At 45.9% G+C, this 12,736-nt stretch overlaps 1 protein-coding gene across 1 annotated transcript; it reads left to right on the forward strand.

The window, feature by feature from the left end:
• Positions 1–220: 220 nt before the first annotated feature.
• GPR75 (G protein-coupled receptor 75) lies at positions 221–8,732 on the forward strand. Its single transcript, XM_047743856.1, has 2 exons — positions 221–331; positions 5,713–8,732. The coding sequence occupies exon 2, from the start codon at positions 5,811–5,813 to the stop codon at positions 7,431–7,433; it is 1,623 nt and encodes a 540-aa protein (XP_047599812.1). The 5' UTR covers positions 221–331; positions 5,713–5,810; the 3' UTR covers positions 7,434–8,732.
• Positions 8,733–12,736: the final 4,004 nt, after the last annotated feature.

Genomic DNA, 12,736 nt, shown 5'->3' on the forward strand with positions numbered 1-12,736 from the left:
CGCGGCTGAACCGCGATCCCAGGCCGGGCAGCGGCGCGGCGTGGGGGGCGGAGGGCGGGGCGGCGGCCCCGGCCAGCCCCGGGGGCCCGCGAGGCGCTGAGGGCGCGAGGGGCAGGCAGGCGCGGGGGCCTGAGTGTCCGGCGGAGGGGGCGGCGCCCTCGGCGTCTCCGTGACTGCGCCTCGGCGCCCCCGGCTCGGCGGCTCCCGGGATGCGCGGAGGCGGCGGCGGCGATGGCGATGATGCCTCAAGCCGGGCCTCCTCCCGGGCGGCGGGCGGAGCTGGGGTCCGGGCTGCGAGATGGAGGGGGGCGGCGCTGCGGCCACCGGGCAGGTGAGAGGCCGCGGGCCCCTGAGGAGGATGCCCCGCGAGGGCCGGGAGGGCCGGGCCCCGGGAAGCCGACGGGTTAGGAGAAGCTGGGCTGCGCTGCTCCAGGCCCGGCCGCGCGCACCTGCCCTCCTGGCGCGGTCTGCGTGGAAGCCATCTCGCCCCTGCGGGGCCGGCTCCCGGGCTGTGCCAGGACGCAGAACCGGTTCCCCACTGCCCTTGCCCTGTGTGAGCTCTCAGCCCCCCACCAGCCCTCTGCCGATTATCTTGCAAGCTTCCAGGTCCGAAGTAGGCCTTCCTTACCTTTCGCACCCCGGGGAGCGCCCGCCCACCGCTAGTCCCTGGCTGGGGTCGACCTCCCCTTCCCAAATCTTCGCTCTCCATCCCCAGATTTGGGGCGGAACCTCCTTAGCCTCCCCATCTCCCTCATCCACTGACCCTACCCCAACCCGTCAGCTGCTCCGGGCTTCAAGAGGTAGTTGAACTGGGGAGAAAGAGCATGGGCTCTGAAATCAGATAAATCTAACCTGAATCTTAGTGACCTTGGGCAAGTCATCTCACTGCCCTGAGGCTTTCCTGATTAATACAAATACAATGGGGATAATAATAGCACAGAACCTTGCTCTCTGTGAGGGTTAGCCTGTGAAAATGCCTGTCCTCAAGGAATTTAAGGCATTAAGGGGCGGGGGGGGGGGGGCGTTTGGAAGAATTCCAGCTAGGAGCAAACTTGTAAAAGCTCAAACAAAACGTTTTCATATGAACTAAAATATTAAGATAGCACATCAGATTATCACAGGCTTTTCACACATCTTAGTGAGAAATCATTGCCACTTTACACAAATTTTCATTTACTATTCCTTGCTTACTAGTTACTTTAGGATCCCCCCTCCTTAGTTGTAACAAGATGCACATAGATATGAATTCCTTCTAACTGTGGCTAACAGGCCCGCCAAAGACTGGTGTTCCAACTTAAAATTTTTCTGATTTTATGACTTTAATCACCTACTTATGGTGCCAGAAATAAAGAGCTTCTAGTAAGCTTGCATTGAAAGGAACGTTGGTAATCTGTATTTACTATATAGCAGTACCAAATAAGCATTCATTCACCACCCCCACACCGAGATTCACTGAATTTTATAGAGCTACCATCATAACTTCGTTCAAAACAACGATCTCAGCCTCCTCTTTCTTAAAAGTCCCAGAAGTGGGTTTACTTTTCCTTCTTCTCCTTTACTCTGTAAGTTTGTCTGCCAAAACTTATATATATATATATTTTTAATTTTACTTATTTATTTGACAGACAGAGATCACAAGTAGGCAGAGAGGCAGGCAGAGAGAGAGAGAGAAAGGGAAGCAGGCTCGCTGCTGAGCAGAGAGCCCAATGCAGGACTCGATCCCAGGACTCTGAGATCATGACCTGAGCCGAAGGCGGCAGCTTAACCCACTGAGCCACCCAGGTGCCCCAAAACTTATATTTCTGTTCTATGTTTTGCTTTTCCTTTTCTTCCCGGCCTCTCATTGCTTTCTTTTTTTCCTAATGCTCCAATAGGAATGACTTATAATTACTTTATGCCACAACCATAATTATCAACTTTGCCAAAAAGGTACATGGAAGTGTGTCCTGTGTTCCTATTTGAGTTCCAGGAACTTAGAGTTGGGGAGGGATTGTAATACCTACTCCATAGGATTGTACTAAGAGTGAAGTAAAGTTTGATAGCTTGTGTAAAGCTTCTGGTATGTATGCTAATCACCCAGTAAATGAAGGCTGCTGTAACTATCTTCTGACCTGAGGACGGCCCCTTTCTCTTTGTTGTTATGCTGAGTTGAGCCGGTAGGGACAAGTGTCAGCTGTAGAGAGTACCTGCTTAGCTTCTAATTATGCCCTACTGCTTTAAATTAGGAGCTCTCACTCCAGCTCACTTTCCTTATCTGTAAAATGGGGTGAGTTGTACTATTTCCTGGTCCTGAGGATTCAACAAGTTAATAGCATGGAACACTGAGAACAGTGCCCAGCACATCATAAGCACTCAACAAAGTTAACATACTATTAATGATACTGATAATTATATTACTGACCTAGAATTCTTTTTTTAAAAATTTGAAAATTTTTTTTTAAAGATTTTATTTATTTATTTGACAGACAGAGATTACAAGCAGGCAGAGAGGCAGGCAGAGAGAGGAGGAAGCAGGCTCCCTGCTGAGCAGAGAGCCTGATGTGGGGCTCGATCCCAGGACTCTGAGATCATGACCCGAGCAGAAGGCAGAGGCTTTAACCCACTGAGCCACCCAGGCGCCCCAAAAATTTGAAAATTTTTAAATACATTGAAAAAATTATAACTGTGAAGAAAGTGGAAGTTGGCCCTCAGCAATTCCAAATCTTTTTTTTCTCCTGCCTCTTATTCTTGAATAATGTTGGTGTCTTACCATTCCATCTTCCCCTTGACTGTTCTGTTTCCAAATAATCTCCTAGCCTGAGGTCTCCATAGTCTCCAGCTACCCCACTTCTTCATTACTACCCACTTACTCAATATTTCTCTTAGCATCAATTCCAGATGCTTCATACTTCTAATTTCCCAAACCCAATTCCTACTTCGATCTTCACCCCTGTTCATTTCCCTGCCTCCAAAGGGTTTCCCCTTTGCTAGAAACAATAGTATCACCTCTCTGCCTTCCTGCCTCCTCAAACTGAGTTTTGTTTGCTGTTTCTCTTTTCATTAGCTAATACCAATCCTCCAATTAACAATGAAAAAACAAACAGTAAAAGTTGTTGTTTCTACTATGGAGCTATCAAAAAGGGTTTAGAAGCAGGCACAGGGTCTTTAAGTGAAAACAGTAAGCTATCCATTATTTTTAAATTTTAATCAAGATACAAAAGGTAGAAATTTATATTTTTCCCTTACAGAAATTTTATAAAGAAAGTACAGAAAAATTGGTCTCCTTGCCAGTGGAGAAATTCATCATAATGTCATGATCTTTACTGTTCAACCATTGAGAATAAAGAGGCCATCTCTGGGGCGCCTGGGTGGCTCAGTGGGTTAAGCCGCTGCCTTCGGCTCAGGTCATGATCTCAGGGTCCTGGGATCGAGTCCCGCATCAGGCTCTCTGCTCAGCAGGAAGCCTGCTTCCCCTTCTCTCTTTGCATGCCTCTCTGTCTACTTGTGATCTCTGTCTGTCAAATAAATAAATAAAATCTTAAAAAAAAAAAAAAGAGGCCATCTCTTCCTTCATAAAGAATATATATACCAATATACCATTAGGTATATGGACTTCCCCAGGACTGAAATTTGTCCCGTTCTCACTGGCATAGCCATACCTACTACTGAATGCAGAGAGACTTCTCTTCGGGTAGCTGCTCAGAGCCCTTAGGAATCCATCATGGACCTGGCCCCTCTTTCTCTCTGCCCCAGGATCCAGCAACTGAAGGGTTAACCCTTGACACAGCTGGAGGCCTCTGGGACCCCTTAGGAGCTGGTGATTAAATATTTGGGACATCACTGCTGGACCTCCCCAGTGCCATTGCTCCTAAAATGCTAAATTCAAGCAATACATTTGAGTTGTCAAGAGCAATGCACCGGTCTCTAAGGTACAACTTCCCACTGGAAGCATCCTTCAGAGCAGAGAGGGCACTGTAAAGTTTTTCCAGCGAGATAAACACAACACCAGGCAAAGTGGGTGCAAGGCAAGATTTATTAAAGGCGCTCTCCGGCGAAGTTTCAGGGCTCAGGAGGAGGGGAGCCAGGAGAGTTGCACGGGGAGGAGGTGGGCACCCTCGGGCGAGGTTCCACAACTCTGGAAAGCAGAGTGGCGGAAGTCGCGCCTAAGGCAGGGAGGAGGGGCCTTTTAAGGGGTCTCGAGGGGAGCTCAGGGGTCTTTTGGCAAGTTTCCTTTATTCGGATATTTTGCCTGCTCGTCGGGGTCCCATTGGTCCATAGGAGCCCGGGGCGGGGGTCTCAGATTCCTGCTTGGGCCTTTGTTCTCCGGTCCGAGTTCAGGTCTTGTGGCGGGAACTTTCGCCATCTTAAGTAGCCCTTTCTGCCAGCCCAACAGGCACCAGGCCCCACAGGGCTCTGGGATCTGGAATAGCGGAAGATGTGTGAGAGTACTTTAAATCTCACTGGAGGAAAAAAAAAGTTGAAGAGAATAAAGAGCAGGAAGAAAGAGAAGTTAATTCTTTCAAAACAGAGGCTAGGTCTTACTCCTCTGTCCACCCACAGACCCTAGCATAAAGCTGGCATAGAGTGTGCACACAATAAACGTAAACTGAGCCAGTGAATGCATGAGTGGATGTGTGTCTCCTGCTTCCACGGGAGGATATTGCTGTTGGAATAATAACTCACCTCTGTACAGTGGTTGAGAGTTGACAAATGGGTGCTCACCTTGTTAATCTCGAATATAATTGACACCCACGAATGCTTTCATTTTTGCCTCTCAAACATAGTCCACAAAATTTTTTCCAAAGGAAGATGGGGAGTTGGCCAAGAAATTACCAGCAGGGAGAAGAAATGATACATGATAGAAAATAAAGGCTTGTTCCTAGGAAAAGAAATAGGATTTGTTGGAGCGCCTGGGTGGCTCAGTAGGTTAAGCCTCTGCCTTAGGCTCAGGTCATGATCTCAGGGTCCTGGGATCACCTGGGGATTCTCCTCTCAGCAGGGAGCCTGCTTCCCCCCCTCCCTCTGCCTGCCTCTCTACCTACTTGTGATTTCTCTTTCTCTGTCAAATAAATAAATAAGATCTTTAAAAAAAAAAAAGAAAGAAATAGGATTTGTTAGCGATTTGTGGGGGCCACAGTGTACTTCAGCAATACCCTCTGGCTTGTATCTCAAGCACATGCTGTAAGAGCTATTCCTGTCCTCCCAGCCAGCCTTCCCCCCAGTCCCTGCCCCGCCCCTCCCCCCACAGCGAGCTCCTCCTCAGCACCACTCCCTTCAGCCTCTCTCAGCCTCTACCCCAGGGTGGATTAGGTTCCCTTTCTCTTACTCTATCATGTGATTTACCACATTAGACTTTAAGTAGGGTGTGATCTCTTTGGTGCAATAATGTTCTTGGATCTCCAGCGTGAGGCACCAGAAGATTTCTAAGAGTAACACTGCATACCCTTCAACCAGAAACTCAAAGGGTGGGGCCCAGGAATCTGCTTTTTTTTAACCCACTCTCTAGGTGATGCTTAAATGATTTTGCAAACCTCTATGCCAGGAAACCTGAAATTAGCTGGAAGAATGTATTTTGAGGTGTCTGTGTCTTTTCTGTGTTGGGCCTTGTGAGAAGAAATGCTTTCTCTGCCTCAGGTCAGAGCTAAAAAAAACCCTAGTGCTTTTGTACAAAATCCTGAAATCACGCTGCTCTCTCCATTAATTCTGTCTCTGGGTGTGCATTTCTGTGTGCAGGCTTTTCTGCCTTGGGCCTCTTTTGTCGCATGTGGCGCAGCTGTGAGTCCAGGCCCTGACTCCCTTGCCCCAGAAGGAAGAGTCCTTCCCGTCTGAAGATGAACTCCATGGAGCCCCTGGAGGTTGGTCCCAACGGGACTTGGCTGCGCGCACCTCGCTCCCAGGGAGGAAACAACACTGCCGTCCCCGGGGACCTCCAGCACCTCATCCACACGGCCACTTTGGTCACCTGTACTTTTCTACTGGCGGTCATCTTCTGCCTGGGCTCTTACGGCAACTTCATTGTCTTCTTGTCCTTCTTTGATCCAGCCTTTAGGAAGTTCAGAACCAACTTTGATTTCATGATCCTGAACCTGTCCTTCTGTGACCTCTTCATTTGTGGAGTGACCGCCCCCATGTTCACCTTTGTGCTCTTCTTCAGCCCTGCCAGCAGCATCCCGGATGCTTTCTGCTTCACCTTCCACATCACCAGCGCCGGCTTCGTCATCATGTCCCTCAAGACCGTGGCGGTGATCGCCCTGCACCGGCTCCGCATGGTTCTGGGGAAGCAGCCCGACCGCACGGCCTCCTTTCCCTGCACCGTGCTTCTCACTCTGCTTCTCTGGGCCACCAGTTTCACTCTGGCCACCCTGGGCACCCTGAAAACCAGCAAGTCCCACCTCTGCCTTCCCATGTCCAGTCTGACTGCGGGAGAAGGGAAAGCCATCGTGTCTCTGTACGTGGTGGACTTCACCTTCTGTGTGGCGGTGGTGTCGGTCTCCTACATCATGATTGCGCAGACGCTGCGGAAGAATGCCCAAGTCAGGAAGTGCCCCCCGGTCATCTCAGTGGATGCTTCCAGACCGCAGCCCTTCATGGGGGCCCCCGGGAAGGGAGGGGCCCATCCCGTGCAGTGTACCGGGCCCGCTCTCTACCGGAACCAGAATTACAACAAGCTGCAGCACATTCAGACCCATGGGTACACCAAGAGCCTGAACCACATGCCCACCCTGGCAGCTAGCCGGCTCCAGCTCGTGTCGGCTGTCAACCTGTCCACGGCTAAGGACTCCAGGGCAGTGGTCACCTGCGTGATTATTGTCCTCTCCGTCCTGGTGTGCTGTCTTCCCCTGGGGATCTCCTTGGTGCAGGTGGTCCTGTCCAGCAATGGGAGCTTCGTCCTCTACCAGTTTGAACTGTTTGGATTTACCCTCATATTTTTCAAGTCAGGGTTAAACCCTTTTATATATTCTCGAAACAGCGCGGGGCTGAGAAGGAAAGTGCTCTGGTGCCTCCAGTATGTCGGCCTGGGTTTCTTCTGCTGCAAACAGAAGACTCGACTTCGAGCCATGGGAAAAGGGAACCTGGAGGTCAACAGAAACAAGTCCTCCCATCATGAAACCAACTCTGCCTACATGTTGTCTCCAAAGCCCCAGAAGAAATTTGTGGACCAGGCTTGCGGCCCAAGTCACTCGAAGGAAAGTGTGGTCAGTCCCAAGATCTCTGCTGGGCATCAGCACTACGGTCAGAGCAGCTCAACTCCCATCAACACCCGGATTGAACCCTACTACAGCATTTATAACAGCAGCCCCTCCCAGGAAGAGAGTGTCCCGCAGAATTTACAGCCAGTAAACTCTTTCGGATTTGCCAATTCCTATATTGCCATGCATTATCACACCACTAATGATTTAATGCAAGAATACGAGAGCACGTCGGCCAAGCAGATCCCAGTGCCCTCCGTTTAGTGTCCTGGAAGCTAGAGACTCATGCACAAACTGTTTTTGTTTCGGATACTAATGGATTTCTTTTTCACTTTTGTGAGACCAATGGCAGATGAAAACTAAACCGGTTCAGCGGAACGGTTGGCAGTTAGGATTTTCTTCTGTCTGAAGTATGGGCATCTATCAATTAGCTTTGTGGTTTCCTGACGTTTTAAGATTTGATGTAAACATTTATAATTTAGATTTTTACCCTGACCTGTGCTCTGATCTTTGGTACTAAACTTTTAAACCGATGCCAGGAATGATCATGCTAATCTATTAAAGGAGAATGAACAGTTTGTGACTGTTTGAGTCCGTGTTTCGGGTCCTCAAAGTGCACACGAGCTGGATTTTTTAAATGTGAGGGTGTGATCTTCACTGCAGTGAATTTTTCCTTAATTGAACTGTAAATTTTGATCCTTTGAAGTGTTGAAATGGGGAACAATGCACTTTTTTGGTAGCAGGCTTATTTGAATAAATAATACATTGTCAAAGCAGAAAGTCAGAAATATTCTCAGTAATTACCTTACCCAAGACACATAGGCATTAGGTATTTTGCTTTCCTAAGACAGTCAACCAAGTATTATGATTGCTACCATTTCTTATGATAGACCCTATTATTTTGTGTGAATTGACGCTATTATTTTGTGTGAATTGACTAACTGTATAGTTCTTTTTTTTTTTTTAAGAAATATGTTTTTGCTTGCTAAAAATGTATCATTCTATTTTGGAATGAGCTTACCCAAGAAACCTAGTGAAGAGGACTGTACTTATAGTAGAGGACCTTGATTTCTGGGAGCAGAGGCACTAACTGGTCCTCTGAGTCAGGGTGTCGGTGATGTGGGAAGCAACCCGGACTCCTGCCGTGTGTTAGATGATCTCCATTATTGCTTAAGAAGGTGTGAGAACGAGATTGGGAGGATTTACCCTGTTCCGTCTGTGTGAGGGTGGTTTGTTAACAAGCTGACAAAGAGTATCCAAGTAACTATTTCAAAATAATTTTTTTGTCTTTGTTTAAATATCACTGCGGTAGAAAAATTCTTAAGATTATGTGTTTTCAAACTAATTGTGCTGTTTCTCTCCCATTAATCTTGGCAATGGGTGATAAGGAAAACTAGATTATTTCTAAGCCTAAAACTAATTTTTTGACCTACTCTGTAATTCCTAGCGTAACAACGGTAAATTCATATTTTTATGTAAAAATATTTTCATTATACAGTTAGCTTTTGAACTTGATACAATTTTCAAACTATAGCTGTTAGACTCAAGACAAGCGTCAAGATCCAAAACCTATCTTTTTTTTTTTTTTTCAAAACCTATCTTTAGAAATTGTTATATTCCAGAACTGTTACTGCAGGTTGGAAGGAACTGTTGTTTTGGAGGAAGGTATTCAATGTACGGCTCCCTCTCCGGGCTGTTCCCAAATACAAGTGCACCGCGAAGCGTAGAGGAACCCCTAGTCAATGCTCAGCCTGAGATCTGCACAGCCTCATCCAGCTGCTGTTTTCCAGCACCGACCAGTCATTCTGTTTGGGGGGTTTAAGGAGGAGATATGGGTTTTATTTTCTTTTTAAATTCACCTTTTAGGACTTTCTCCTTCCCTTCCTTCTCTCCTTTTCTTCCTTTATTTTTGCTATTTAAATTTTCTAACAGAAGAGAAATATCCACTCTATCACATTTTTTTCTTGTTTGTAATTGAATGCTATTTTTAGAAGTCACTACAACGTATTTCAATTATGCTTTTATATTTTTAATACAACACTGTTTTCATTCGTTAATACTCCCACGAGATAGGTTAGTCTATAACCCCTTTTTAACAAAGAACTAAGAAATCCAGTATCCTTTCCAAGATCATTTGAAGATAATTCTAATTAGGAATTAGACTTTTGTCTAAATTTAGAACTGGGTATTTATTCCAATAAGCCAAACAGCTTTATAATTACTAAGATTAATCAAGAAGATATTTCATACTTTTTAAGGTATGTATCTTTTTTGGCTAGGCATTTCGAGTGTGATTCAATAAGAGATTTTTAAAAAGTAATTCCTACTCGTAAAATTTGAACTGACAGGTTTCTTGTACAACCTTTGAGTTTGAGATGACCTGATCCATCTTTGGGAGGTAGACGTTAATAGTATAAAGAAAAGTAAGCATGTGCATATGAGGTATTCAGTCTCTGTATGCTCCTCAAGAAATTACTGATGTAACTTGCATGAAATACATGTTGGGCTAGATTCTTAGCCCTCCTTCTCGTCTATCTCTACTTCTATGCAGAGATACAGAGATAGATAAAACTTATCTCTTCGTAAGTTATATATGTCTATCTATAGAGGGAGATACAGGTAGACATATATAACTTCTCTATAAGGGCTAAACTGAGAACTAAAAATAATGAGAATTCAGTTGACTATGACTAATTATTAGCAGGGTATATTAATTAGTTCTCTTGACGCTTTACTGTGATGCAAAGTATGTGATGTATTTCAAACATTTTATAATTGTTCTGATGTTAACCTTTAGGCCAGATTTGTATTTCTGATGCTTTTAATGTTCTTTTAAAATAATGTTTGGAAAATAAAAATACTGAAAACCCTAACATTTCTGAACATCGGATTGCAGTCCTATGACTTTCCCATCCAATCATCTGAAAACCATCAGAGGGAAGTAATGATGATTATTGCACAATGGATAACAATGTGTTGACACCCAGCGTTCTCTCTTTTTTTTTTAAAAGATTTTATTTATTTATTTGACAGAGAGATCACAAGTAGGCAGAGAGGCCGGCAGAGAGAGAGGGGGAAGAAGACTCCCTGCTGAGCAGAGAGCCTGACTCGAGGCTCGATCCCAGGACCCTGAGATCGTGACCTGAGCCGAAGGCAGAGGCTTAACCCACTGAGCCACCCGGGCACCCCATCTTTTTTTTTTTTATGATTTTATTTATTTGTCAGAGAGAGAGAGAGAGCACAAGCAGACAGAGTGACAGGCAGAGGCAGAGAGAGAAGCAGGCTCCCCAGTAAGCAAGGAGCCTGATGCTGGACTCAATCCCAGGATCTCAGGATTATGACCTGAGCTGGAGGCAGCAACTGAACCGACTGAGCCACCCAGGCGTCCCTATACCCAGCATTCTCTTAAGAGATGAAATGATTGGGGCGCCTGGGTGGCTCAGTGGGTTAAAGCCTCTGCCTTCGGCTCAGGTCATGATTCCAGGGTCCTGGGATTGAGCCCTGAATCGGGCTCTCTGCTCAGCAGGGAGCCTGCTTCCTCCTCTCTCTCTGCCTGCTTCTCTGTGATCTCTGTCTGTCAAATAAATAAATAAAATCTTAAAAAAAAAAAAAAAAGGAGATGAAATGATTGTGCGTTTTTTGTTTTAATTTTTTCTCTAGTAAGTTCTATGCCCAATGTGGGGTTCAGACCCACAATCCTGAAATCCAAAGTCTCATGCTCCACCCACTGAGCCAGTCAGTGCCCTGGATTCTCAGGATCTCTTCAAAGTTTCCAGAGAGTTCTGTGGCTCAAGATCAGTGCTGCATCTATCAGGCAATGTTGATGATGTCGCTCTCTCTCTCTTTTTTTAAGATTTATTTAATTTTATTTAATTTATTTGGGAGAGAGAGAGAGAGAGCATGAGAGGGGAGAAGTCAGAGGGAGAAGCAGACTCCCCGTTGAGCAGGAAGCCCCATTTGGGACTCGATCCTGGGACTCCAGGATCATGACCTGACCTGAAGGCAGTTGCTAAACCAACTGAGCCACCCAGGTGTCCCTAATGTTGACAATCTCATCAAAATACTCTCAAGTGGTATTTCCACTGAGCTTAATGTTTTTCTGCTTCTTTCTGTCTCTTGGCAGTTCCTTATCTGTTCTGAATGGCCAGTTTCACAGTCATCCTCGGGCCCTTCCTATCACTGGTTGGCTTGGCAATCTCATCACCAACCATTTTTCCAGACAGACCCCGTGGGGCCAATCTTTGGGGCCAAGGCATATGTGGCACAAACCTCCCCATTGGTGCACCTCAGGTATAAGACTTTGATCTCACTGGGGCCAAAAAGTTTAGGCAGCATGGTGGAGGTGGCTGGTTTTAGATGAACTCAGATTCAGGATGACTAAAGACAGTTGCAACTTCGCCTCCTCTGAGCTAAAAGCTAAGAGCAAAAATGCGTATCCTAGAGTTGGTAATCTATATGGTGTGTATAAGCTGGGGGGAAACCTCAAAACTGTGGTCCCTTGACAAATAACTTAAGGATCTCTCTCTCTCTCTCTTTTTTTAAGGATCCTTCTTTGAAACTATTATTTGGAGTAGTTTCTTGGTTAGCAGCTCCATATCTGGGAGAAATACCCTTCTACGATTCCAGGTGGGAATTCTTTTAAGAAGTGGGAAGGGGGCAGTAACAGATGGACAGTGGCCAAGAAAAAGTATCATGAGATCCTGCAGAGTTAAGGCACAGAAGCTTTTTTTAAAAAAAATTTTTTTTAAGATTTTTATTTTAAGTAATCTCTATACCCAACATGGGGCTCAAACTCACAACCCTAAGATCAAGAGTCCCATACTCTTCCAACTGAGGCAGCCAGGCATCCTGGTACAAAAGCGTTCTTAAACAGCTCAGTTTTAGGGTATTAAAAATGAGCATCTGTAAACCTCCCTTTTTCATTTTCAAGTCACTCACATCCTAGTTCAAAGACTTCCACTCCAAGCCACCCGCAACACGCCTTGGGTGCTGACAGTCTTGGGTTCCTGTCCAGATCTGACTTGTGATTATAACACAGTCTTAAATAATTCTCCATAATCTAGCCAGGCCAGGCCATGGAGGCTCCCTTTTCAAAGACACCCTCCTCCTTCACAGTTCAGGGGCAATGTATACCTAGTGAGATTTTTGACTCCCAGAGAGACCTGTGTTTTCTCCCGTATCCACTGAAAGCAGTTTTCTTTTCCGTTAATGAAAGAAGCTTACGGTTCCACCAGAGAAACTTGCACCACTGTTCTCCTACTGGAGTTGAAGGAAGGCCAAGGGTCAGTGAAGATCCCAGGCCTATGGAGCGGTAGGAGAGGCAGGCAGGCGTAATCTTTGAGAGGCTAAAGAAGGGAGAGGAGGAGAAGAAAGATAGGAAAATAGCCCTCTATTCCCTCCCCCTACCTCTACAGATGGATCTGTAAGCTGAGAAGCAGGTGCGGGCAGTAATTATAATGATTTTCCATCTTCTGGCTTTCTATACCATTTAAATGCTAATGACACTCAATTTTAGATCTCTAGTCCTAACCTCTCCCTGAACTCCATGCTGGTCTATCCAATTGCCT

Source organism: Lutra lutra, chromosome 9, assembly GCF_902655055.1.
Source record: "Lutra lutra chromosome 9, mLutLut1.2, whole genome shotgun sequence".
Lineage (NCBI taxonomy): Eukaryota > Metazoa > Chordata > Mammalia > Carnivora > Mustelidae > Lutra > Lutra lutra.